The sequence below is a fragment of the Jaculus jaculus genome, chromosome 3, assembly GCF_020740685.1.
Source record: "Jaculus jaculus isolate mJacJac1 chromosome 3, mJacJac1.mat.Y.cur, whole genome shotgun sequence".
Lineage (NCBI taxonomy): Eukaryota > Metazoa > Chordata > Mammalia > Rodentia > Dipodidae > Jaculus > Jaculus jaculus.
Genome location: NC_059104.1, coordinates 134,595,804 through 134,623,712, shown reverse-complemented (window position 1 = coordinate 134,623,712; position 27,909 = coordinate 134,595,804). Strand labels below are relative to the sequence as shown.

The window sequence follows — 27,909 nt, the reverse complement described above, 5'->3', positions numbered from 1 at the left end:
TGTTGCAAATGAACTCCAGACGTGTGTGCCCCCTTGTGTATCTAGCTAACATGGGTCCTGGGAAATCAAACCTGGGTCCTTTGGCTGTGCAGACAAACTCCTTAACTGCTAAGCCATCCGTCCAGACCTACTTATTTATTTCTTATCTTAAAATAATTTGCTGAGCTGGGGAGATAATTCAGCAGTTTAGAGGCCTTGCAGCTTAAGCACGGCCTGGGAGGGCCTGAAACCACCCACGTTCTACTCCCCAGGACCCACATAAAGAGCTGGGTGTGGCCACGCACATCTGTAACCCCAGTCCACTGGGGGTGAGTAGAAACCAGAGAGTCATTGGTCCTCACTGACCGAAAAACAGCAGCCCTGGGTCAATGGAGAGATCTCCATCTCAAGAAAGAATGCAGATGAGCAATACTGAAGGCAACCAGCACATGTGCGTGAGCACAAATACATACACACACACACACACACACACACACACACACACTCCGCACACAATATACCACACCACATATACTCTGTACATACACAAAAGTGTTTTTTTTTAATTTAATTTATTAGTTTTCTTTTCAGTAAATACAGGCAGTTTGGTACCATTCTTTAGGCTCATCTGTGATCTATCCCCTCCCATTGGACCCTCCTTGTCGATGAAAATGGGTCGTGCATTGTTATTGGTATGATAAATGTCTCTGCAAATCATGACCCATCATGTGACTCTGACATTCTTTCTGCCCCCTCTTCTGCAAAATTTCCCTGAGCCATATTGGGTTCATTTTTGGTCTGCTTCAGTGCTGAGGTGTTGGGGGCCTCTGAGGCTCTGGCTCTCTGCTTTGGTAGGAGTTGGTTTTTCTCTGCATTGATCTCCTTCCCCTTTGTGCTGGTATCTGGTTCACAGGTAAACATCACCCTTGCTTGTTTTGCTAGTTGTCGTTAGTTTCAGTTGGGCCCCTTTTGAGGTATGTTGGGGCAGCTCTCTTCTCAGGATCTGGATCTATCTGGAAAAGAGAAGCAGATTCTCCAACGGAGAGTAAGTTAGCACCCAGAGAATTGAGATACGACTTACTTTTTTGATAGTATGATAGGTGTAGGCCCACAAAAGTGTTTTTATGACATGTTTTGGGATAAGAGAAGTGCTAATACAGTCAAACTGAAAGGTCATATGCATTCTTGCCCTGAAAGTAAATATAGCCCATTTGTTGTTTCTGTCTCTCTTGTTTGAGGTTTCTCTTGGAAAGGGGAAAATTGAATAGGGAATCTTGATTTGGTCAGTTGTACTGAAGTTATTGATGCTCATCAGGAAATGTAACCATGGTCCAGAGTGAGCGTCTTCATTCTCTTTCTGTGTCGCCTCTATTTTCTTTGTCTTGTTTTCTTCATTTTTTCCTCTCTTGTTGCCTTTTCATATCCCTACTCCTCATCCCCTTCCACAAAATCCCTTCTTCCAAACTTTTTCCTCATTTACTTTGATGTTTCTTTTCTGATCTCTTCTACCATCCATGATAGAATGTTGATGGGCCAAGATTGTGCAGTAACAGTGGTCACTGTGAGGTCTTAAATGCAGCGGCAATGTCATGTTCAGAAGACAGCATTCCACAGCACTCCTCCCCATCCTCCAGCTCTTCCATTCTTTCTGCCCTCTCTTCTGCAGTGCTCTCTGAGCCTGACAGGGGGTGATATTGATGTCTCATTTAGTGATGAGCATGTCAAAGTCATTTATTCCCGGCACTTGTAAGAATTTTGAGTGTCCCCAGTAGTTACCAGCAACTTGCAAAAAGAAGTTTCTCTAACCAAAGGAGAGCAGTACTTATCAATGGGCACAAATAAGAATATTTAAAGGTGGGGCTGGAGAGTTGGCTTAGCAGTTAAGCGCTTGCCTGTGAAGCCTAAGGACCCTGGTTCGAGGCTCGATTCCCCAGGACCCACATTAGCCAGATGCACAAGGGGGCACATACGTCTAGAGTTCGTTTGCAGTGGCTGGAGGCCCTGGCATGCCCATTCTCTCTCACTCTCTCTCTCTCTCTCTGCCTCTTCCTCTGTTTGTCACTTTCAAGTAAATAAATAAACATAAAACAAAAAAAAATTTAATATTTAGAGGGCAATGTGAGATGTACAACATATATCTCTAGCCAAACAACAGCAGTAGTTTCCCTCATAAGGCTTATGACCTCTTCAGCCATAGGCTTTTGATTATTTCTTCAGTACCAGGCACAAATTCCCTCCCATGGAGTAGACCTGAAATCCAATCAGAGAGCAGTTGGTACCACCATAACAGTCATGCCACTGTTGCACCAGTGGATCCTTGTCTTTCTATCCCAACTCCGGTTTTCATTTTCTCTGCCTCTCTATCCTGCTCAGTATCAGCCCACAAGACCACCCTTTAGAGCCAAATGATGGGCATTCATATCACAGCCCCTCATACAATGGATGCTTTAAAATATAAGTTCTTTCTCACCTGTGAGGCAAGGCCTTCTATGTCACGTGGTCTCATAAGGCAGTCTACACAGTCTAGACCTGGGTCTAATTAGTCCAGAGTCCAGCAGAGCGGCCTAGGCCCTGCAGCCCCCGGGCAGCTGACAACTGTATTCTCTCCTGCAGACACGATGCTGAGGCATCTGCGGGCCATGGACGCCATGAAGAACTTCTCAGAGTTCCGGCAGGAAGCCAGCATGCTCCATGCCCTGCAGCACCCTTGCATTGTGTCACTTATTGGCATCAGCATCCACCCACTGTGCTTCGCCCTGGAACTCGCCCCACTGAGCAGCCTCAACACTGTGCTGTCTGAGAATGCCAAAGGTATACTCAGAGACCCCGCATGCACTCTGCTCCTGGGAGGCCAGCAGCCCCAGGGGTAGGACACATGCCTAGTACCCACATTAACATACCAGGCAGGAGAGTACACCCCTGTAATCCCACAACTGGGGAGGTAGAGGCAAGAGGATCCCTGGATCTCACTGGCTAGCCAGTGTAGCCCAACTGATGAGTGCCAGTCCAATGAGAGATCTCATCATAAAGGATGTGGATGGCATTCCTGATGATAACAGCTCAGGTTGTTCTCTGGCCTCCACATTGTGCACACATATGCATGAGGCTGCATACCACAGAGAGAGAGAGAAGCTGCATGTGGCCTCAGCAAGTCCAGGGAGTGTATGCCCAGCCCCATACAAGGAGTCTCACCAGCTCGGAACGTGGGATGGTAGTATGAGAGCTCATGCTTGACACTCAGTTAGAACCAGATTTTCGAGGTCCTAGGTCTGTGCTTCATTTACTTGCCTGTAAGACAGGATAATAGTCACCACTGAGACATACAGAGGCCCAGATACGGCAGCCCCAGTGGGCCCAAGTGGTAGCATTAGGCCCACCAGCCACATTACTAAGTCCCGCCTCTGCTGTTCTACACTGGGCTCTGTTGTTCAAACAGACCCTGGGATTGGCTGCACCCGATCTTATTCTTCAAAGAAACTTAAAGATAACTGACCTGGAGAAATGGATAACTAAGCTCTAAGTTGCTGTCACAGGCAGAGTAAAAAAAATAAAAATTAAAAAAAAATTAAAAAAAGAACCATTAAAAGGAAAATTTTTTGTTTGTTTGTTTTTTGAGGTAGAGTCTCACTCTAGTCCAGGTTGACCTGGAATTCACAATGTAGTCTCAGGGTGGCCTTGAACTCACGGCAATCCTCCTACCTCTGCCTCTCGAGTGCTGGAACTAAAGGCATGCACCACCACGCACGGTAAAAGGAAATTTTTTGACAAAGTTCTCATACCCGTAGCTCACTCTTTGACAGCAGAGTAGCCTTTACTTAGGAGGAAATACACTTGAGTCCTTTAGTAAAAACAACAGTGATTCCAGGCATAACCTACCATGGAAGGTACTCTAGTGATAAACATTTCTATTCTAAATTCTGCTTCATTAAGAAAGTCATTTTCTGTCCCTTCTGGCACCTAGCATGAAAAATAGTGAGAATGTGTCCATAGAATATAAAATATTGGGGGATGGGATAGCCAGCTTTCTACCACTGTAACATTAGCTGAGATAAGCCATTTGTAAGAAGAAAAGATTTATCTTGGCTTTTGGTTTCAGAGACTTCAGTAAGTTAGCCCTGTTCTTTGGGACTTGGATGACATAGTGCCTGATGTCAGGAACATGGGACAGAAAAGACAATTCATGTTATGGCGTCCATGAGGTAAAAGGAGAGTGAAGAAGGGGCTGTGGTCCCAATGCACCTTCAGAGGCCGGTGCCCAATAACTTAACTTCCTTCCAGTAATCTTCATCCCTTAAAGGTCCCATCACTTCTTAACAGTATCACATGCAGGCCAACTCTTTTTTTCAAAAATATTTTTATTTATTTGCAAGGAGAGAATGAGAGAGAGGGAGAAGGGAGGAGAATGGGTCTACCAAGACCTCTTACCAATGTAAACAAACTTCAGATGCATGCACTACTTTGTGCATCTAGCTTTACATGGGTATTGGGGAATTGAACCTAGGCCATCAAGCTTTGCGACAAGCCACACAACTTTTGAACATATGGAGTTTTCAGGAACATACCAGATCAAACTACAGCAAGAGAAGATAGAGGGAAGAATAAAAGATTGGTACTAGAATGTTCATTTGGTTCAATCTAAATTGAAGTTTTGATAAATTCATTGCTGCTATTTTCTCTGCAAGATTCTTCCTTTATGCCCCTGGGACACATGCTTACCCAGAAGGTAGCCTACCAGATTGCCTCGGGCCTGGCCTACCTGCACAAGAAGAGCATCATCTTCTGTGACCTGAAGTCAGACAACATCCTGGTGTGGTCCCTGGACGTGAAGGAGCACATCAACATCAAGCTCTCGGACTACGGCATCTCACGGCAGTCATTTCATGAGGGTGCCCTGGGCGTGGAGGGCACCCCCGGCTACCAGGCTCCGGAGATCAGGCCTCGCATTGTGTATGATGAGAAGGTACCTGCCTGGCCCACTGCCATCCCCAAGCCCAACCATGCAAAGCAGGAGCCCAGGTCCTGTCTAAAGCTAACAGCATGTGGCGCTCAGCCTCCCCAGGCACTTCTCTCTCTTTTCTCAGCTCCTCACCTCTCTCTTCCTCCTCTTCTTCCTCCTCCTCCTTATCTTCTTTTTTTTCTCTCTCTCTTCCATATTCAGTAACAGAGGTTCTGGTTCTAACCAGAAGGGCTTTGGGACCTGTGTCTGCCTGCCTAAGATAAATCTTATTACTCTTTGGCTTCCAAATTCTTAAACTTTGGTTCACAGCATTGTAGAAGCTTGTATAAGCAATGGACAAAGAGCTCAAGACAGAAATGGTCCAGATTTGGATCCCAGCTATGACATTTGATATACAAAATGGGAACAGAGGACCAGGCTTGCAAGGTGCCCTTGAGAAGCAAACCAAATAAAGATGGTAAAAAGCTCCTAGCCCATAGGTGTTAACCACAAGGCACTGGCCAAATTAATTGCCAAACCAGAAGAAAGTTCTGGCAGGACAAGTGTGGCCTCCCAGCCAACTACACAGCCAGCCTTGGCTCACAGCAGCTAAGCACTTATCTTCACCCTGATAGCTGCTTGGTAGATGCAGGCACCCAGGCAACTTGAAATCATCTTATAATGCACAGGTTGCCTGTTGTGCCAGGTTCATCCAACATCTGCCCTCTTACCTGTGGTTTATTGGGGTGTCCACAGGTGAGTCATGGACTAATGGCTTTGAGAATGACCTAAGCATGTGTGGATTAAAGCAGAATCTGTCACAAAAGCAAATCAGAATAACAGAAGTTCTTAGTAGTAGGTCACCCAGACAAGGTGTCACCTGAAAGCTAATATTGTAATAGGAACAACCACATTAAAACCTGCCAAATTTATCTCAGCCATTCTCCTATGAAAGTTATTTCTCAACTTTTACAGGGGCCTGCATAACTCTTTCCTTCCTGGGCCTTTTTTTTTTTTTAATTTATTTATTTGAGAGCGACAGAGAGAAGGAGGGAGGGAGAGAGAGAGAGAGAGAGAATGGGCATGCCAGAGCTTCTATCCTCTGTAAACAAACTCTAGACGCATGCGCCCCCATGTGCATCTGGCTAACGTGGGTCCTGGGGAATAGAGCCTTGAACCAGGGTCCTTAGGCTTCACAGGCAAGTGCTTAACCACTAAGCCATCTCTCCAGCCCCTTCCTGGGCCTTTTGATGGCAATTAAAATGAGAAGACACACAGGCTGAAATCTAGGAGACATTTCTCTCTTTAAGAATTGCATACAAAGTCTCTCTGGTGTCAAATCTGTTAAGTCAAGAATCTTGCCATCCTTGGAGCCCTTAATTTGTGCCTAATGGTTGTCAATCTCTGAGTGTGTGATTATTGAATAGATAGTGGATGGGATGGATGAGAGTATAAATGGATAGATATTTAAGTGGAAGAATGGGACAGGTAGTAGATAAATGGAGCATAAGATAGGAAGTCAAATGAATGCATGTGTGGGCCTGGAGAGATGGCTTAGCTGTTAAGGCACTTAATTGCCTATGAAGGACCCAGGTTCAATTCTCCAGTGCCCAGATAAGCCAGATGTATATGGTTGCATATGTGTCTGGAGTTAATTTGCAGTGGTTAGAGACCCTGGTGTGCCCAATAAACAAATAAAAATTTTTAAATGAATGTATGTGTGAATATAAAGGAGAAAGTATAGCAGAATTAATGTGCAAGTGGACAGAACAACAGATGGTCACATGGATGGGTAGGTGAAAACATGAGTGGACTGGGATGGATGGATGGATGGATGGATGGACACAAACCAAACAGATGCTCAGAAGAATAGATGGATAAATGGGGGATAAATGGACAAACTGACAGGACAGGTAGTCAGATGGTGGGTTGGATGATAGAGATGCTTTCCTTATCTAATTGTGTCTTCCTGTTCCTCCTCCTCAGGGCCAGCTTGCTAAAGGTGCTGGGCCCAGGTGGGGAACCTGACTTGCTCTGCTTCTCTGCCTAGGTAGATATGTTCTCATATGGGATGGTGCTATATGAGTTGCTGTCAGGACAGCGTCCTGCACTGGGCCACCACCAGCTTCAGATTGCCAAGAAGCTGTCCAAGGGCATCCGCCCAGTCCTGGGGCAGCCAGAGGAAGTACAGTTCCATCGGCTTCAGGCGCTCATGATGGAGTGCTGGGACACAAAGCCTGAGAAGGTACAGGGAACATGGGGGCCAGGGGGGGGCAGGCCTGGGCCCTTCTGCTCCTGTGGTGGGGGCCATGCAGCTCTGGAGCATGGATCTGGCTGCTCACCCACCTTTCACTATAAATAACTGGGCAGACTTCTCTGTTTGTCTCTTCTTGAGAGAGATTTGCCACCCACTGTGGGCCCAGTCTCATTCTCTTTGTAGGTGTGTCACTCAGGAAAAAATAACCTTTCTTTTCCTTCCCAACCGTTATGTCATCATCATGTAAGCAAAGTGTATGTTTAACATCTCCTATCTGAAATACTGCTGTTTCCAGTATTTCAAAACTTGTGATTTTTCAGATTTGAGGATAGTTACATAGTGGTTGAATATCCGTAATCTAAAAGTCCAAACTCCACACGCTCTGAAATTGGAAACATTTTGAGTGCCACTCAGTGTTGATGTGAAGCCTATTATGGCAGGAAATTCCCTGTACAAAAGCAGAGGAAATAGAAGTATCTCTTTGGAAGGTAACGGGACAGTTTGCCCTTGAGAAGCAGCATTGTAATATAGCATTAAGGCGAGCTTATTGTTTGTTTGCAAGAGACCCCTAGTTTCAGTTAAAACTCTTACCAGTAATGTTACTCCATGCACTGAGAATAGACAGAGTCTAGGACAAGTTTCTTATAAACGTGGACGTTTCTGGGCTTGGGTATCCATACACTCCCAGGCAGCTGAGCTCAAGTTGCCATGATGATCTAGAAGCTGTGATGGACTTGTTTCTGGGGTCCGAAACTTACTAATTCAGCCTCTTGTCCAGTCCTGAGTGGGCCGCTTCCCACATCATCCTGGCTAGAGCCAGCTGGTCCTGTGTGGAATTGGCACAACGGGGCTCAGCGGGTGGCCTCTCTCCTACAGCGCCCACTGGCCCTGTCTGTGGTGAGCCAGATGAAGGACCCCACCTTCGCCACCTTCATGTACATGCTGCCCTGTGGGAAGCAGTCCACCTTCTTCTCATCCCAGGGCCAGGAGTACACCGTGGTATTCTGGGACGGGAAAGAGGAGTCCAGGTAACCACTTCCCTCTGCCCTTCCCTGCTTGTATCCCGGGTGGTGAGTTGGGAACAAAAAAATAAATCAGTGATGCCTGTGATGAACAGTAATTAGCAGACAGTAGAGTCCAAAGCCTGGGTGGAGTCCATTCAGCAGAGTGGGATGAAACAGAGCCGGCACATACAGAAACACGTGGACAGTTTTAAGGAAACAGTGATTTGAGGTTTGTTAGGAAGCAAGAGTCCCATTGCTTTGAGATGATGCTACGCGCCGCCTGTCTGCGCAGGGCATGAAAGGACGCCGTAGGTAGAAGAGGGAGCAGCCACTAGAGTGAAGTGGCTGCATGCTGACAGACGTAGGGGTCCCAGAGCCAGGTCAGAGGGTCACCCTCCAGTAAGAAGCCGTGGACATTCTCTTCTAGTGTCAGCACTTTTGCTCAGCAGCGTATCAGGAAGGGAGAATGAGAGAGGTCTGGAATATTCTGGAAAAAAAGAGGAAGTCCAGGAAGAGCATCATGGGTGGGAAAGCCTAGAGTCCCTGCAGGGTGGTTGTGAGACCCACCAGCCTGGTTGAATGACTTTCTTCAGAAAGCTCTGCTCCCCCAGACTGCAGGTGATTGAGACAGGCCTTTTCCAGGATGAAGAGCGGGCATGGGACTTGAAGGTCTTCAAGGGAGCAATTAAAGAGAAGGGACGGCAGGGCCTGAATGAGACGATGACATGGGAAAACCAAGGGGGAACCCAGAGGACCCAAGCCTTGGTGGTGGAATAAAGGTCCCTAGGAAGATACGGACAGAGGTGGATGGGCCTAAGAGCTGGGAGGAGGTGTCAGGCTCAGCATGGCGTTGGCAGGAGGGACGCACAATTGTAGCAAATGCAGGATGCAGGGTCCAGTGTCAGGCAGGGACAGCTATGGGGAAGAGCCCACTGAGGAATGAGCAGAAAGTCCTGGGTAATGGGAAAGAGCGTGGCAACAGCTGCAGTCCTTACAAAATCACTGTCTTGTAGGAGGACCTACAGAGCTAGCCAGCGTGTGTTGCCTCTTCCGTGTCTTGGTGTGAGGGTTTCACAGGATAGAACGGTCTTCAGATGATCCCAGTGGTGAACATTTTGAGGTGCTAAGATGAGGGAAGACCTAGAGAAAGTGAAGTCTGGATGGAGATGGGACTAACGGCGTGCACTTTGCAGCTTTGCTGGGGTCAGTCTGGGTGAGGTCTGGGTGGATGCATATGCCCCTAGGTCAGAGGGTTGTCATTCTGACAACCTAAGCTGGTACAGAAATAGCCGCACCTTCCTGTTGGGATAAAATACAGATAGAATAAAAAGCAAACATATACCAGTCGACCTTCATATTTATGAGTTCTGCATCTACCAACTCCTGATGGAAAACGTTCATAAAAGTATATCCATACTGGACATGTATAGACTTTTTGTGTCATTGTTCCCTAAAAATACAGTATAACTATTTATAGAGCATTTACACTGTCTTGGGTATCATAAGTCTTCTAGAGATTATTTACAATGTGCAGGGTTCTATAAAAATAACTCATTTTCTCTAAAGGACTTGAGCACCTGCAGATTTCATTATCTATAGAGTGTCTGGATCAACTTTCCCATGGATACCAAAAGATGACAATATATTAAGCTGCTTTCAGTGACTAGAATCTAGACTATGTTATTGTTGTTACTGTAAGCTATTGCTATGGTTGTAAAGTCAAGTCAGTGGGTGATGTTGCTGCTATTGGAAACTGGTTTTCAGTGTGGGCTAAAAGGGGAAATAGATGTAAAGTAGGATAAGTAAAAATGTACTGTTCTGAATTAAAATTGAGTGGATTCAAGGTGTATTGTAAGAAAATATGGGCTGAGATGTAGCTCAGTGGTAGAGCACTTAAATAGCACATAGAAGGCCTTGGGGCCCACCCCTATCACAGCGAAGAAAGGATAGCATGAAGGGAGAGAGGGAAAGGAAGAAACAAGAGAGAAAGAAGGGAAGACTAGGAGGGAAAATTAACTTGTACTTCTCATTCTACCCATTGAAGAGGCCTAGGAACAAAGCCAAGCCAATGCTGTGAACACAGCAGGATCTAGCTGTGATCCTTAAGCCCCAAAGAGAGCAAGCGTTCATCAGGGAAATGGCTTGAGTCCAGGTGTGGGCCTGGACCATTAGGCAGAAGAAGCAAGGAAACTGTCAGAGATTCCAGAGTGCCTCCCACAGACTCAAGGGCAGCTACTAATAGTGGTGGGATAGGCCCTTTGCCACCCACCTAAGGGTGCTTTCTTTGCGTTTTCAGTCTCACAGTCTCAAGCAGGATATGGTACAGAGTTCAGGTCAGGTACAGAAAGTTCATTCCTTGTGGGAAGAAAGGACTACAACCCAGTCCCTAAAACCCCACCAGCCTGAAGAAGGGGTGAGTTCACAGGGAAGGAAGGGTCTTTTGGCCTGAAGCACAGGGTGGGGAGTCTGGAGAATAAAGTGGAGCAGAGGCTTAGAGTCATCTATGAAGGAAGGAAGGAATGAGGATTTTTTTTTATTATTCTTTTTGCCTCCCAGTTTGAGGTGATACAGTCTATCATGATGGAAGTGACATGAGGTGGCTGGTCACATTGCATCCATGGTCAGGAAACAGAGAGTGATCAATGCTGGTGCTCAACTCTCTTTCTCCTTTTTACCCAGTCTAGAACCCCAGCCATAGGATGGAGCCACTCACATTTAGGGTAGAACTTCCTTCTTCAGTTAAACCTTCCTCATAGACATACCCAGAGTTGTGTTTCCATGGTGATGGTAGATCCAATCACATTGACAAGATTAACCATCACATGGTATCTCATCCTTTATACTTTTACATACACACACACACACACACACACACATATGTATTGGGGTTTTTTTGTTTTTCAAGGTAGGGTCTCGCTCTAGCTCAGGCTGACCTGGAATTCACTACGTAGTCTCAGGGTGGCCTCAAACTCATGATGATCCTCTTACCTCTGCCTCCTGAGTGCTGGGATTAAAGGTGTGTGCCATGACACCCAGCTTACTTTTCTATATTTTTTAATGTTTCGATAACAACTGTTTAGACTATTGTTGCAGTCCGGTTCGCATTGCTGGTAGAAATCACCCAACAAAGAGCAGCTTCTGGGAAAAAGAGATTTATTTTGTCTTAAAGGCTTGAGGGGAAGCTCCACGATGGCAGGGGAAAACCAATGGCATGAGCAGAGGGTGGACATCACCCCCTGGCCAACATAAGGTGGACCACAGCAACAGGAGGGTGTGCCAAACACTGGCAAGGGGAAACTGGCTTTAATACCCATAAGCCGACCCCCAACAATACACTCACTCCCTCCAGGAGGCATTAATTCCCAAATCTCCATCAGCTGGGAACCTAGCATTCAGAACACCTAAGTTTATGGGGAACACCTGAATCAAACCACCACATTCCACCCCTGGCCCCCATAAACTAATATCCATACATGATGTAAAAAACAATGCATTCAGTCTGACTTTAAAAGTCCCCATAGTTTTTATCAATCCCAATGATGTTCAAACATTCCCATAGTCCAAGCTCTTTTAACTGAGCCTTAATACCAAAAAATAACCTCAAAAAACCCATAATGGCACAGAATAAATATTCACGCTATAAAAGATGGCATTGGGCATAGCAAAGAAATATTCAACCAATACAAGATTTAAAACAACCAGGGCAAACATCTGTAGCTTCAAGTCCAACAACTCTAGCCAGTGACAAATCTCCAAGTCTGATAATTCTAACCAGCAACAAGTCTTTGGCATTCCAATTCCGCCCCTCCAGCTAGGCTACTCACAGTCCTGGAAAACTTCACCAGGGCCAGCAGCTCCTTAGCAGCCATCTCATGGTCCCGGCATCTCCACTGGGTCTCCACTGCAATCCACGGTTCATCCTCATGTCCCGGTGGGGTCTTCATGCAGGCAACCAGCAAACCCACTTCACACTGCCCATGGCCATTTCCAAAACACAAGACCATGTTGCAAACTCAATGACCCTCTTTTCAGCATTTCTTATACTCCACGATACCAGGTAGGGTGCCAATTTGTTAACCCAGGGGGGAATAAAGCAGACTTTGAAGAATAGGACACTCCTTGAGCACTCAGGCCCCTTCAAAAGAATCTACATTCTTCTTGTTGCCCCAGCGCAGGTAAGCTAGCCCAGTCTCAAAGGTTGTATGTAATCTCTCAGTTGCAGCTGAATGGGCAACAGTTCACCCAAAGATTTTTCTTTCTGTGCCATATCCCTCTGCTCACACCAGTTCATTTCTACGCAAAGCAACCCTGCACAACTTTTCAGGACACAGTCATAACAGCAAGCTTTTCACACAAACTGCTAGCCCAGTCCAAGCAAAGCTCTTTCTCACCCTCATAAGCCAAACCTCACAGTCCATAGTTCTTACTGCATTCAGGTCTTGCAGCTCAGACCAGAACAGTCCATCAAGCTGTACTTACAGCACTGCAAGTCATCTCTTAGGCCAAGGGTTCAAATACTTCCACATTCCTCTTGAAAATCTGCTCCAAAAGGCCAAAGCCACATAGTCAGGTGTTTATCAGCAACCCCACCTCTGGTACCACTTTACTGTTGCAGTCCAGTTCGCATTGCTGGTAGAAATCACCCAACAAAGAGCAGCTTCTGGGAAAAAGAGATTTATTTTGGCTTAAAGGCTCGAGGGGAAGCTCCACGATGGCAGGGGAAAACGATGGCATGAGCAGAGGGTGGACATCACCCCCTGGCCAACATAAGGTGGACCACAGCAACAGGAGGGTGTGCCACACAGTGGCAAGGGGAAACTGGCTTTAATACCCATAAGCTGGTCCCCAACAATACACTCCCTCCAAGAGGCATTAATTCCCAAATCTCCATCAGCTGGGAACCTAGCATTCAGAACACCTAAGTTTATGGGGGACACCTGAATCAAACCACCACAACTATCGTAATTTTATTTTTCAGTACATAGAAAAATAACAATAAAAGTAGCTGCAGCAGTTACTTTCTTGTTGCTGGAAAAGATACCACACCAGAAGCTGCTTGTGAAAAGAAAGGGTTCCTTTCAGCTTACAATTTCCAGGGAAATTTTTACCATGGCAGAGAAAGCATGGCGAGAACAGACAGCCAAGCATCACATCTCCACAGCAGCGAGGAGGAAGTAAGGAGAGTGAGCTGAGGATGGCAGATGGGGCTGGGCTATCACCTCAAGGCCTCTCCCAGTGAAGCGCCTCCTCCGGCCCAGTTCTGCCTCCCAAAACGAAACAGCACAAACCCCTGAGGCCATGGGGGACATCTTACATTCAAACCACCACAGCCGACAAATGGAACTTTGAACAAAGTTTAGTTGATAGGGTTACTCACAGTGACATGGTCTGAGTCGGGGGGGGGGTGAAAGATTTCAAAATATGGCAACAGGAAATGACAGCAGGAGTCCTGCCCACTAGTCTAACTTCCCTTGCTGAGACTTGGGGGAGGAATCGAGATCTGGGGTGTGTGACTGACCACTTCTCCACCCTGGTTTCATCTCTGCCATGCAGAGGATGCCCATCGGGGATGCTGGGAAGGCAATGATGCTGGGGGCAGCTTCCTACATGACAGCTCACTGGTTCTCAGAGCACCCATGTTGGGGGGCACACACCCAGGGTATGATGGAATTTGCTCATCTTATCTTGAACCTGGGCCCAACTACTCAGCCTCAAGGGGCTGCCCATACTCCTGGGGTAGGCAGGCTCTGGTCAGTGGGAGGCAGTGCCCTCCCTGGTAAGAGGGGGTAGCTGTCTGAAACCTCAGAGTCACATGAGGAAAAGAGGTTGTCTTTCCTGTGAACCATCATTTCTTTTCAATGTTCAAGTGTTCCACAGTAGGCAGAACCTGGCTCTGCCCAATACCATGGAGGATGGCCCTTGAGCCTCAGAATAGCAACGGGTGATCAGGTTTCCAAGAGCGAACAAAGTATCATCCTGTCTTCGTTATTTTTGTGTCACTGTAACCAAAATACGTGACAGAAACTACTTCAGAGGAAGCTTTGTTCTGGCTCAGTGTTTGGGGGTTTACTCCCTGCTTTCTGGACCCATGCAGTTGGGAGAGCAACATAGTGACAAGAGTGTGGAACAGAGGCTCTTATTCACTTCTTGGCAGACAGCATGCAGAGAGTGCGAGAAAGGGAGAGAGCAGGAGAGACCGAGACAGACTGGGGTCCTGGTGTAACCTCCCAAAGCATGACCTACTTCCTTTAGCTAGGCCCCACCTCCCAAAGTTTCCACAACCTCCCAAAATAGTGCCCTCCCCCCTTCTGGCTACTAAACACTTAGAACATGAGCCTATGGGGAGGTCACTTTGTATCCAAACCATAACACCTCTTCCAAGGCCATTACGGCAGCCCAGGGAGGAGGTGGCTCCTAGCTCCTGGGAACCGACCGCACAATGTCGCCAACCTCAGGAATTACACAGTGGTGAACACGGAGAAGGGCCTTCTGGAAGTGCAGAGGATGACCTGTGCCGGGATGAAGCTGAGCTGCCAGCTCAAAGTCCAGAGCTCACTGTGGACGGCCACCGAGGTAACTGCTAACCTGCAGGGCCCATGATAGGGTGGGCTCCATGGGAATGCAGCCCCTAGGAGGCCCAGGTTCCAGGTCAGTTTGACTGCAAGTTCATCCCGGAGCAATCCCCAGAGCAGTACCATCAGCCCGGTGAGACACAGGGGAGGTGAGCTCCACCTGTTCTGGCTAGTGCCCGCCACTGGCTGGTGTTCGGCCTCAGGGTGGTGAGTTCAGGTAGAACCTCTCATCAGAAGACCAGTGTGGTAGCGGCATACCAGGGCTTTCCAGAGCACCACAGGATCCACAGGATGCCTCGCTGGGCTCTGAAGACCTTTTGGTTCCATATCAGAGAAGTCACTGGCAGGCTTTCATCAGAGGAATTCAAAGAATACCCCTTATCAAGTACTCTAACATTGGAGAAGGAAGAGATTGCTGCAGTCTTCCTACATGACAGTGGGGAAGAATAGCTATGGCTAAACATGCACCCAAGATCTCAAAATTATCATTGCAACTTAAACCTCCATGGTTGCTATTTTAAGAATTTAGATGGAGGCTGCGTGTGGTTGCATACGTGTTTAATCCCAGCCCTTGGGAGGTAGAGGTAGGAGGATCCCTGTGAATGTGAGGCTACCCTAAGACTACATAGTGAATTCCAGGTCAGTCTAGGCTAGAGTGAGACCCTACCTTGAAAGAAAAAAAAAAAAAAGAACTCAGATAGAAAGATCTGCAAGTATATATCCCAGTATTGTTCCCAGTAGCTGCAGCAGATTCACCAAATCACGGTGCTGGAGAGTGACAGAAGGAATGCTTCTCAGCTTCTGCCTGAGATCAAGTATGCGGTGCTGGAAGGAGAAGCACCAAACATGTACCACCGAGCGTGAACAAAGGGCTCTGCCTGTGACACACTGTCACTTTGTTGGTGCCATGCACACACAAGGACATCCACAGCAGGCATCTGAGATGTTTAGCCACCAATTCCAAGGACTATTAGAAATTCTATTTTTCTTATAGACTATTCTGTACTCTTCCAAAGTTTTTATAAAAAGTAGAACTACATACCAACCAGAATACTGCCAACCATTTTCCTTGTGGGTTGCGGGGGAGTATGTGTGGATGTATGTACATGTATGTGCAGATGCATGTATTCCACATGCACAGGTGTGGAGGCCAAAAGAGAATGTCAGGTGACCTCCTCTATTGCTCATCTGTTTCTTTGAGACAGAATCTCTCACTGAACACAAAATTTCCATTTTCACTGGCTAACCAGCAAGCCCCAGTGATTCTCCAGGCTCCGCTCCCAACAGGATTGGAATTTCAGGAGTGTGGGTCCATTCCCAGATGTTTACATGGGTCCTAAGGAAGCCGACTCAGGGTGAAGCAGGCTCTCTTGGGCCCTCATGTTCTTGTGGCAAGCACTGTTGTTTGCTGGGCCATCTCTCCAGTCTCCCATACCACTTTTTAAATTTCAATGTATAGTTTAATATTTTTATTTATTTATATGTAAGAAGAGAATGGGTGTGTCTGGGCCTCTTGCTAATGAACTCCAGATGTATGTACCACTTTGTGTATCTGACTTTACATGAGCACTGGAGAACTGAATTTGGGCCTGTGGGTCTTGCAAGCAAGTGCCTTTAACAGCTAAGCCACTTCCCCAGCCCTTCCCATATTACTTATAAGGCACAAAGGGCATCATACAGGCTGAACATGTACCAGTAGGATGTGCCAGCCACTTCCAACCTTGGCTCTCACAGTGGGTTTGTTTGCCTTTGCAGGACCAGAAAATCTACATCTATAGCCTCAAAGGCATGTGCCCATTAAGCATGCCCCAGCAGGCTTTGGACACTCCAGCCATTGTCACCTGCTTCTTGGCAGTACCTGTGATTAAAAAGGTGAGGTTGGGGGAGGTAGATGTGCATGTCTCTGTCATCTTGTTTAGGTGGGTCTCACTGCCATGTTGGGCAAAGAACAGCAGCGACACGTCCCCTTGGACCACCTTGTCCAGGTCACATAGTCGGCCTTGGGGACACAGATGGCCTTCATTAACATGGAATGCCTAGTTTTCAGGAGCAAATGCAGGAACCCCTGACTCAAGTGAAGCTTGAGTGTGTAAAAATGGTGGACATAGTGGTTGCACGTGGGCCCTTGTCCCTCTACACACCTTGAGTTTGAACCCAGCCTGAGGGAGGGCTAGAGGGTCTGTCCTCTTGCTGACCCCCATGCCCTCTCTTCCCAGCAACGCATCATACGGGGCCTCACCGCCCCTCACCTCAGTCAGGAGCAGCCCTCTGCACATTCATTTGTCTTCCCTCCTGGTCACCTGTCAGGGACAAAACCATGATGCCTCCACTGAAAAGCCACCACTGTGCAGGATACACTGCCCACTTTTCCAGGCCCTGGTGCCTTGTGGGGATCCAGGCAGTGCCCGGAGTTGCTGACAAAGCCAGGGGTGCTCTTCTCTAATGCATCATGAGCTCTTCTGGTGATGCTGGTTACACTGTTCTGACTGTCCTCATCCCCGTATTTGCCTGCCTGTACATAGGGATGATAATGAAACGATCTCTTAGCCTACAGAACCCAGAGCTATAGTCCGGAAGTTACGACATTTGTTACAGCTTCCTGACAGTCACAAACTTTGTGAGCTCTTCTTCTACCTTGTTCCATTTCATTTCTTAAAGGAAGGAAGGGAGGGAGAGAGTGAGGGAGGGAGGGAGGGGAAGAGGGTGGGAGGAAGGAAGGAAGGAGAAAGAAAGGAAGAGAAAGAAAGAAAAAGAAGGAAGAAAGGAAGGAAGGATAAAGAAAGAAAGAAAGAGAGAGAGAGAGAGAAAGGGAGGGAGGGAGGGAGGGAGGGAGGGAGGGTAGGAGGGAGGGAGGAAGGAAGGAAGAAAGAAAAAAAGAAAGGCAGACAAACAGAAAGAAAGCTGGTATGAAATGAACCTTAGAGTCATTTATGGCTGCTGCCCCACAGGCAGGGCTGGATGGCTGGGCCGACTGCACCAGAGCATAGAGGGAGGAACACAGAGCCTTATTGAAGGACCCCTGCTGGCCAAAGCCCCAGCCAGGGCACCACCTCCTGGCCCAGCAGCCGGGAAGAAAGCGGGCTCTGTGTAGAGTCCCCTGCCTGGGAGCCTGCCCCCTCAGAGGTCGTCCTGCCCAGGCCACACGGGCCAGACCCGCGCTCCCTCGTTCAAGCACGCTCACCCCCAGCCCGCCGCGGTGTTCCCCACGCTGGCCGGCTGAGCCACGATCCAGAGAGGCTTCCAGTCTGTTTGCCTTGGCCGCTGGCTCGTCCTAAATCCTGAAGACACATGTTGAGAACATTTCTTAGAGCTTCTTGCCCTAGATATTGAGAGAGGCTGTTCACTCTATTACCCTGGACAGCCCGATCCCCCCCACACGCCCACTACAACTTCTCATGGCTCCTCCTGAGTAGAGTGAGGCCCAGGCGCTGCTGTCCTGACTCCAGCATGCTCCAGGAGCCCTGCCTGCCCCGCTGCCCTGGCTCCCCTCCGCCCTAGGAGTCGTCCTGGGAAGCCTGGGGTGGGCCCAGTGTTCAGCTTCGCTGCTGTGACTTTGGCCTCTGCCCAGTGACCTCTAGTGGGTGGCTGCCAAAGTGCTCATGCTTCATGGCAGGCAGAGGGGTGCACCAAAGACCCTGTCAGTGTGGGCTGTGCTATAAGCCTTCCAGAATAAGTATTATTCGTAGGAATGAGGCCCCAAGGGGCTGAGCCATGCTTGCAGGAAAGGGTGATGTGCAAATGTGTGTTGTCCACTTAGTGGAACCATGGAGTCCCAGGACCAGAGAAATGAAGGAGAGTGTATGTGAGGTCAGTGCCAATGGGACAGTGGTGGCCACAGAGACCTGCCGTTTATATTCGGCCTACTGTGGGCAATGATGCCTACAAGTGCTGTCTTGTTCACAAGCTATTTATAAGAGGGAGGGCACTGTGCCATGCCTTCCAATGAGGGCTTGGTGGCCTCTAGGAAAAGGCGCCTCCCTGCTGCGTACACTATAAGATACAACTCTAGGTGCCCTGCACCCTCACTTGTGCCCTGGCACAGTAGACACTGCCCCTCCATGACACATCCCTTGCTCTGCCACAGGAGGGTGGCTGTAGCTCTCCGGGAAGCCCGTTTTCTAAGTACATTGCTCCTGGAGACAGTAGTGAAAGTGGCATCACCTAGGGTGTATGTTAAGATGAGTGTGGCGCCCCCCGTTTCTGTCTTGTAATGTGCGACATGAAAGGGCATCACGTGTCCCTGTCTCCTCCCCCACAGAACTCCTTTCTGGTGCTGGCAGGCTTGGCTGATGGGCTTGTAGCTGTGTTTCCTGTGGTGCGGGGTGCCCCAAGAGAAAGCTGTTCCTACCTGTGCTCACACACGGCCAACAGGTCCAAGTTCAGCATTCCAGATGAAGACGCAAGGCAGAACCCCTACCCGGTGAAGGCCATGGAGGTGGTCAACAGTGGGTCCGAGGTCTGGTACAGCAACGGGCCTGGCCTCCTCGTCATTGACTGCATAGCCCTGGACATCAGCCGGCGACTGGAACCCTTTGCAGTGCCCTCGGTGGTCACCTCAGTCGTGTGCAGTTCAGACTGCAGGGGGGAAGAGGTTGTCTGGTGCCTGGATGACAAAGCCAATTCCTTGGTGATGTACCATTCAGCCACCTACCAGTTGTGTGCCCGGTACTTCTGTGGGGACCCCAGCCCCCTCAGGGATATGTTTCCGGTACAGCCCTCTGCCCTGGAAGCTCCATGCAGACACACAACAACCTCAAAGGACCCTGAGGGGGATTGCATCGCAGATGTTAGCATCATGTACAGTGAGGAGCTGGGCACACAGATCCTGACCCACCAGGACTCACTGACTGACTACTGCTCCATGTCCTCCTATTCCTCAGCCTCACCCCACCGGGTCCCCAGCTCCCACTCCAGCCTGCCCAGCTCCCCAACCAGCTATTCCAGTGTGCCCTTCTGCACCGACCGTGAGGACGCAGACAGGCTACAGGAGCCCGGTGTTGCCTCAGACAGGTCTGAGCATGACCTGACCCCCATGGATGGGGAGGCATTTAGCCGGCACCTGCAAGCTGTGAAGGTTCTTGCTGTCAGGGACCTCATTTGGGTCCCCAGGTAAGTTTCCTGATGTGAGGCCCCGTTCTGGGCTACCCACTGCTTTTGCTTCGCAGCCGAGGTACCTAGAGCCTTCTTAAAGATTCATCCAGCAGTTATTTCAAGAAGGCCTGGCTCCCTCAATTTTGGAAGTGAAAGTGATCACTCCAGCAAATCTAAGAATGGGCATCTGCCCAATAGAGAGATTGTAGTGCCACAAAACAAGACCCACGTTCTTATGTCATCAGGTTCCCTACAGAAAAACATTTGTTGTTGTTGTTTTTGTATCATCTACTCTATCAGATATATATATACATATATATATATATATGTATATGTATATATATATAGAGAGAGAGAGAGAGAACAACCAAGAGAGAGAAAGAGAGAACAACCGAGAGAGAGAGAGAAAGAACAACCGAGAGAGAGAGAGAATTAGTGTTCTAGGGCCTCCAGCCACTGCAATCGAACTTCAGATGCATGTGCCATCTTATGCACATGTGCAACCTTGCACGCTTGCATCACCTTGTGCATCTGGCTTATGTGGGACCTAGATGGTCAAACATGAGCACTGAGGCTTCATAGGCAAGTACCATCTCTCCAGCCCAGCTCTCTCCTTACACAGTCCAGAAACCCAGCCCATGGGACTGTTCTGCCTGCCCGCAGTTAAGGTGGGTCCTCCTACCTCAATGAATCCAATATAGAAAATCCCTCACAGACATGACCAGAGATTTGTTTCCCTATGATTCTAGATGTGTCGAGTTGACAACCAGAGGTTAACCATTGCATACTCTGTGCTATCTGTGTAACTTAGTCCGTTAGCAGAAGCTGCAGCTGTATGCTGGCCCCTTTCTCCTTGGAGAGCACAACCACATGCACAAACCCTTCTTCTTGGTTTTGGCTTCTTAGGCGTGGTGGAGATGTCATTGTTATTGGGCTGGAAAAGTATTCGGGCGCCCAGCGGGGCCGAGTCATCGCTGTCTTAAAAGCCCGAGAGCTGACTCCACACGGGTAAGACCACAGGAACCATTCTGCAGAGCCCAAGCAAGCACCATGGGGCCCTCAGGCCCCCCATCTGGATCCCACTAGATAGCACAGTAGCCCTGCTGCCCTTGTGTTCTCACAATTAAACACTGGGATCCACCATCGTGGCCACAAGACAAAAGAGGAGCATGGTGAGATCCTCTAGGTAGCCCCTGGGGCTCACAAATGCCAGCTGTACCAAGCATCAGCCACTGGACAGGGATATCTGTTTCTGGGGGTACCAGTGCACCTGTAGATCAAATGTCCTGCTGACGGGGGTGTGTCTAAGGCCAGATCCAACTGCAGTTGAAACAGGGGTCCCTTAGATAATTCACTGTTCTTCCTGCCAGGCAGGGGAGTCCTATTGGGAGACCCACCAATCCATACAGCACCAAGCATGGTAGGTGAAATGGGCACACTGCCTGCTGCCCTTTCTAAGCCTGGGAGTGTGACTCTGCACTGATCTGCAATGAATACTACCAGGAGGCATGCCAGCCTCAACCACAAAGCTGTCTGGGCAGGATGCCAGGCCAGGAGACAATCTACATGGCCAGAGGGAAGTGAGTGTAGTGTTGATCCATAGTTCCTGGCACCCACACTCTAGAACACCAGATTGTAAGTCTCAGGAAAAGCCCCTCAATTCAAGCTCCGTGTGTGTGTGTGTATGTGTGTGTGTGTGTGTGTGTGTGTGTGCGCGCGTGCGCGCGCTTCACTTCACATGAGACCTGTTGGCAGTGTGAGCTGTCACCTATCTGTAGGCAAGAGTTCTATTTCATCTGGAGTTTAATCATATCATCCCATTCAGAGTCCGCAGAGCAGAACAATCAATGACCAGGGAGACACTTGCGGTGCTTCCAATTCCTTGCTTGCCAGCACTGGGTTTTGTAGTAAGTCCTGGGTCCACTGAACCTTGTTCTGTGAGGCTCTAGAATCAAGACCGGGCTTTGCTCTTGATCCTTGGCTGACTTTGTAGAAGACAGCCTTGAGCTGTAGTAGTTTCCACCCTCCAGGGTAGGCTTCTGAGATCAAGTGGTTATGCAGAACCCAGCTGAGTTGACCATGGCATGCCCACTATGACTATCCCTTAATTTTTTACCTGGTATCATTTTTCCTATCCATCCCAGAACCAAGTTGTACCAAGAGTGAGGCACACTGACTATAGGGATAAAGACCCCAGGCAGCCAGCTGAAAGGCAGGGCCTGGCAGGGTCATAAGGGATTGGAGACCTCTGGATATCTGGTGACAGGGAGCCTCAGTGCCCACGAGGGCACACCCACTTGGCATAGAAGGAGGAGGTCCAGATGGTATGTGCCAGGAGATGGGCCACCAGCCCCATGGAGACACTACCAAAGCAGGTAAGCTACAGGGAGCCATCGATCATGGCCTGAAAGAACACATGGCTAAGTGTGGGAGACAGCATGGGAAGCGAGTCACATTGAGCCTATAACATAGGCCACTTGTGAGCAAGAAGTTAGTTGACGGCATTTTCTGAACACTTCAAGATTTGAAGGAAGGCTCAGGAGCTGCCTGCTTTGCTTACTCCAGTGGCCTTCTAAGGGGTCAGTCTCTTAGAGACAGTGTGCATGAAAATGAATCGATGTCCTTGGCCCTGCCTGGAACCACATAATGTCTCAACCCCCAGACTGGGCCAGAAGGGAGAAGCTGGGCCTCCAGGTATATCCCAGAGCCAGGCTGAGATGCTTTCCACACCCCCATAGCTAGCTCTGTCCGCCCAAGGATGTGCAGGGTGAAGGCCTGGGCCTTGACTGAGTGGGGGCTCCTGTGCCTATTCTCAGACACCCCTCTCTCTGCAGGGTGCTGGTGGACGCAGCAGTGGTGGCAAAGGACACAGTGGTGTGTGGCTTTGCAAATGAAAACATGGAGTGGTGCCTGGCTGTCTGGAGGGGCTGGGGCGCCAGAGAATTTGACATCTTCTACCAGTCCTATGAGGAGCTGGGCCGCCTGGAGGCTTGCACACGCAAGAGGAGGTAATGCCCATGGAAAGACGTCCTTATGGAGCTGACAGACCTGGGCCTGAGGCCTAGCCACGACAGTCCTCTCAGGACCCAGAAGAATGGATGGAGTTCTTTCCTGAACCCATGCTGCTAAGAAGGGCTGAGAAGCTACCTGCCTGGCAGTGGTTTGGGAGTTCTCAGGTTCTGCAGGGCAGAGTAACTCAACTACACCACCCTCCCATTGCTGGTTTTACAGCTCAAGGAAAACCATGGGGTCTGGTTGAGAGGGGCCTCCTTTTGCCTCCTCCATGGGCTTCTAGGAGCAGGGGAGGGTGACCCCAATTCCAGACCTTCCTGGCATAATGAGTGGGCCGGTCCATTCTCATCCCCAGGCCTCAGATGGAATTACACTAGCGAGTCTCGGTTGAGGAGGAGTTCAGGGCAGGGTGGGAGGTGGGCTGTGACCCATGACCCACCCCACTGAAGACCCTGGGCTCTGAGCACATTTCACAAGCCCCTGAGTCCCTGGAGCATGGGGCCCAGCTTGGGCAAGCAGAGATCAAATGTCTCCTGTTTGGCAGAGGCTCTGCGTGGGAAACCCCCAGCAGGACCCTGGGCAAGGAACATTGCCCAGTCCCAGGGATGAATGGGTTCCTTGAAGAGCGACAGCCGGAAAGGCCAGTGCTAGGCCTGCTCCCTTTACATTCTTCTTCCCCGACAAAAGGAAGGAGAAACCCAACCAGCGGGCCTGGAGAAAGGGCCTGTGTTTATAGCTTGGTAAAATAAACTGGGACGCAGCTGGAGCACAAGCCCTGTTTGTTTGCACATCATAATCTTGTTTATCACTTTAACAAATTAAGTAATATCTCAGCAGTTAGGCCTGGTTGTGAAATCCCATCATATGGGACTTATATTGTATTATGTATTTGCTAAGCATTTACTGCCCATGTGGATGGCAGAAGATGAAGAGTGAAATTGTTACGGGATGTATGGATAGAGCAGGGAACGACTTTATAAGTTTCGGGCACACATGTGCACATACATCCACATCTGTGCCAAGAGTTTCCCTTGGAGGCTGCTTAACCTAGAATATAAATTTGAATGCGAGATTGTACTTGACTCATGTTGTGAACCTTTTCTGGAATTAAGTTATAAAAACCAAGCCTAATATTTGCTGGAGTGTGCAGGCAGATGTGACTCCTTTCATCTGAAAATAAACAGACCCTTGAGAATGAAACTGTGGCCTGTGTCTCTTGAGTGCTTATGGTAACAACTCGGTCATTCCCAGGTCCCCTTGCTGCCCGATTGGGCGTAGGCCACCCTTCTCAGCTACCACCGCCAGCTACAGGCTGCCCTGTCGCAGTTTCCATGGACAGAGACAATACTCTATCAACTCCAGGCCTGGGGAGAGTGAATCTTCCACTTCCTTCTTGAAGCCAGGGCCTAGAGTGTCAAGGGTCCGTATTTGGCCCATTTTGCTGCCATTCTCCCATCCTGCTTCCTCAACAAGGACTAAGAATACTGCATTCTCCTTCTCATCCCAGTGACCCACAGCTACCTGCTTAACCACCCTCTCAAATACAAACCAGGACCTATCTGTCCTTAGCCATGCACCCTGCATCGTCCTTTGCTAATAGCCACGCTCCCCAACAGAGCATATCCAGCCTTCCTTCGTCAAATCACCTTCCCCTGCCTAAGGGCACAGCCATGATGGGGGCTGGGAATCAAAGCCTGATGGAGTTAGGGGAGACCTTTCACACTGTGGTCAAAAGCGGGGGGGGGGGGGGGGAGCCCCGCAGGTGGTGGCACTCACCTTTAATACCAGCACTTGTGAGGCAGAGGTAGGAGGATTGGTGGAGTTCAAAGCCACCCTGAGACTACAGAGTGAATTCCAGGTCAGCCTGGGCTAGAGCGAGACCCTACCTCAAAAAAAAATAAAAAAAGAAAGAAAGAAAGAAAGAAAGAAAGCCCAAGTAGGAAATGGCTAATGAACTTGACTACATAAAAGTTAGACACCTAAATGAAAGGAGTGCCATAAAGGTAGGCAATCAACAGGGAACAAAATATTCACAACACAGGGGCTAGAGAGATGGCTTAGTGGTTAAGGCACTTGCCTAAAAAGCCGAAGAACCCAGGTTTGACTCCCCAGGACCCACATAAGCCAGATGCACAAGGGGGCATATGCATCTGGAGTTCATTTGCAGTGGCTGGAGGCCCTGGCATGCCCATTTTCTCTCTCTGTGTCCCTGCCTATTTCAGTATCTCTTTCCCTCTCTCTCTCTCTCAAATAAAAATAAAAAGTATTAAAAATAAATATTCACAATACAAACTGGGCATGGTGGCTCACACCTTTAATCCCAGTACTCGTGAGGTCAGAAGTAAGAGGATCACCATGAGTTTGAGGCCACCCTGAGACTACATAGTGAATTCTAAGTCAGCCTGAGTTAGCATGATACCCCACCTTGGAAAACCAAACCAAAAAAAAAAGCATTCTGGGGCTAGAGTGACAGCTTAGCTGTTAAGGTATTTGCCTGCAAAGCCTAAGGCCTCATGTTCAACTCTGCAGGTCCCAAGGAAGTCAGGTACATATAAAGACACAAGTGTGCAAAGGTCACACATGCGCTCAAGGGGTCATGTGTCTGGAGTTCGATTACAGTGGCTGGAGGCCATGACGTGCCAATTCTCTCTCTCTCTCTCTCTCTCTCTCTCACTTTTGCTCTCTTGCATTTAAAAAAAAAGACCAGTCTTTTGGGCTTGCCTCAAAAAAAAAAAAAAAAAAAAGCATTCTGGGGTGGGGGAGATGGCTCAGTGGTTACAGGTGCTTGCTACCAAAGCCTGGCATCCTGGGTTCAGTTGCCCAGTGTCCACCTAAAGTCAGATACACAAAGTGGCACATGCATTTGCAGTTTGTATGGCAAGAGGCCCTGGCATGCCTCTCTTTTTCTCTCTCTTTCTCGAAAACTAACAAAACATTTTCTTTAAAGCATTCTGGGGCTGGAGAGATGGTTCATCAGTTAAGGGACTTACCTGAAAAGCTAAGGACCCAGGTTTGATTCTCCAGTACCCATGTTAAGCCAGATGCACAAGATAGCCCATACATCTGGACTTTGTTTATTTATAGTGGCTAGAAGTCCTCTCTCTCTCAAATAAATTTATATACATATTGTGTGTGTGTGTGTGTGTGTGTGTGTGTGTGTGTGTGTGTGTGTGAAAATTTTTAAAAAGCATTCTGGCCAAATCTAGAAGTCTCAAGTGCACATACCCTTGACCTAGCAGTATCACTTAGGCATATGATCCTCTAACATTCATGTAAGCACCCAAAGGTATAGAGCAAGGATGTACATTGCTCACAATGGCCTCCACAGAGAACAACCTAGAAGTCTCTCAGGGGGAAAGTCAGTAGTAAAGTTCTTATACTTGCAAATCGATTCTCTACAGCCCTACAGGAGGCAGCACCAACTGCTGGTCTGAGACGCCCTCCAAAGTACAATAAACAAATTGTTCGGGTTGCTTTTTGCTTTTAAGCAACTTGCAATTCAGAACGCATTGAATTACCATATGTGTAAAAGGAAAATATTGTAGAGCTGCATGCCTCTGCGCATGGAAAGTCTCCCCGAGGATGTTCCATAACCCAAAAGGCATTGCTACCTCTGGGGAGGAGAAGCGCGGGCTGGCACGGAGGACAGGCCCGTTATTTTTCTTTTTCACCTACTCGCTGCACTCCATATTGTACACATGCTTATTTTTATGGTGGTAACTCAGCTAAAAGGCTTCTCTCTGGACCCCTAAAGGATGTGCCTCAGCCACGGGCACTGGAGGTAACCAGGAGGCTCCTCTGTCCCATCTTCTCCGGGACATAGGACTATATGGAGAGCATAAGGTTCCAGGGCACGGTGAGCTCAGCTAACAATGCTGCCATGTCCACTCATGGTCATGGCTGAGTCTTGACCCTGGCTGTCTTTGATAGGTGGGCACAGAGCCCCAGGTGAGGAGCATGTCCACAGGAGAGGAACAAGTGGTGGGGCTGGATTTTGTCAAGAAGGCTCGGTTGTCTCAGGCCTAGGGCTCCCCAGTTCTGGCACCACGGAGGGTGAGCTGCCAGTCCCCTGATGGCTCAGAGCTGAAGGTCTCTGTAGCAACACTGGCTGGGGCTCCCAGCAGATCCCACCTCTCTGGACTCCTGTCCAGAGCCTCCAGGGCTTGAGCATACCATTTCTGCTACTGTCCGGTCCTTTCTTCCCTCATACAGAAAGTATTTGGGGAGCCTCACAAGGGATGTGGTAACAGAAGTTACCCCAAAGCTCTGGAAAACCAGCAAGTGTTGAAATACCCCAGACACAGCAGGCTGCTGCCAAGAAAGTCCTATCTTCCAGCAAGTCAGAGCTTGGGGCCTCAAGCTGCACCATTAAGTGCCTGGCAGGATTTCCCACCAAGACAGAATCAAGCAGTCTAAGGGAAAACAGATGGGCTGTGTCAGTTACTAGTTAATAAGCAAGAGCCTGATTGTGCTGGTATACCATTCCCTTGCCGCCTTTGCAGGTGGGAGAGGTCCTTGTGGCTATGCTCCATCTGGGCAATGTGGTTGTCGTTAAATACAGCTTTGGGGGACCATCTTCAAGGGGGCAAAAGACCTTTTAGCTCTGTCTTCTGCCTCCCAATTACTTGCAGGAGCAGGAGGGCAGGCTCCTCCCTGGGGTGGGGGGCAGTGCTGGGAGAACCCTGGAGTGGTATTGAGTGGCAGCGCACCATGCCAGCCCTGGACACCAGCCTCCAGGTCTCTCACAACACCCCCTTTAAGCCTTTATTTTACTTTAAAAAAAAATTTTTTTTTTGGTTTTTCGAGGTAGGGTACCCCTCTAGCCCAGGCTGACCTGGAATTCACTATGTAGTCTCAGGGTGGTTTAGGACTCATGGTGATCCTCCTGGGATTAAAGGCGTGCACCACCATACCCAGCTCTTCTTTATTTATTTGAGAGAGAGAAGGAGGTAGATAGAGAACTGGCATGCCAGGGCCATTAGCCACCAAAAACAAACTCCAGATGCACACTCTACCTTGTGCATCTGGCTTTATGTGGGCACTGCAGAGTCAGCCTGG

General features: G+C 48.8%; 1 protein-coding gene across 3 annotated transcripts in view; it reads left to right on the top strand.

Moving 5' to 3' along the window:
* The window catches only part of Lrrk1 (leucine rich repeat kinase 1), a 160,853-nt gene extending 136,802 nt beyond the window's left edge, over positions 1–24,051 (top strand). For all 3 annotated transcript variants that reach the window (XM_045145172.1, XM_004658145.2, XM_045145171.1), the window contains exons 26-34: positions 2,593–2,790; positions 4,662–4,939; positions 6,966–7,160; positions 8,049–8,200; positions 14,632–14,749; positions 16,504–16,620; positions 19,007–19,857; positions 20,746–20,847; positions 22,674–24,051. In XM_045145172.1, the coding sequence (XP_045001107.1) occupies positions 2,593–2,790; positions 4,662–4,939; positions 6,966–7,160; positions 8,049–8,200; positions 14,632–14,749; positions 16,504–16,620; positions 19,007–19,857; positions 20,746–20,847; positions 22,674–22,851 (2,189 nt within the window). In that variant the 3' untranslated portion in view covers positions 22,852–24,051. The remainder of the gene's footprint in view (positions 1–2,592; positions 2,791–4,661; positions 4,940–6,965; positions 7,161–8,048; positions 8,201–14,631; positions 14,750–16,503; positions 16,621–19,006; positions 19,858–20,745; positions 20,848–22,673) is intronic.
* Positions 24,052–27,909: the final 3,858 nt, after the last annotated feature.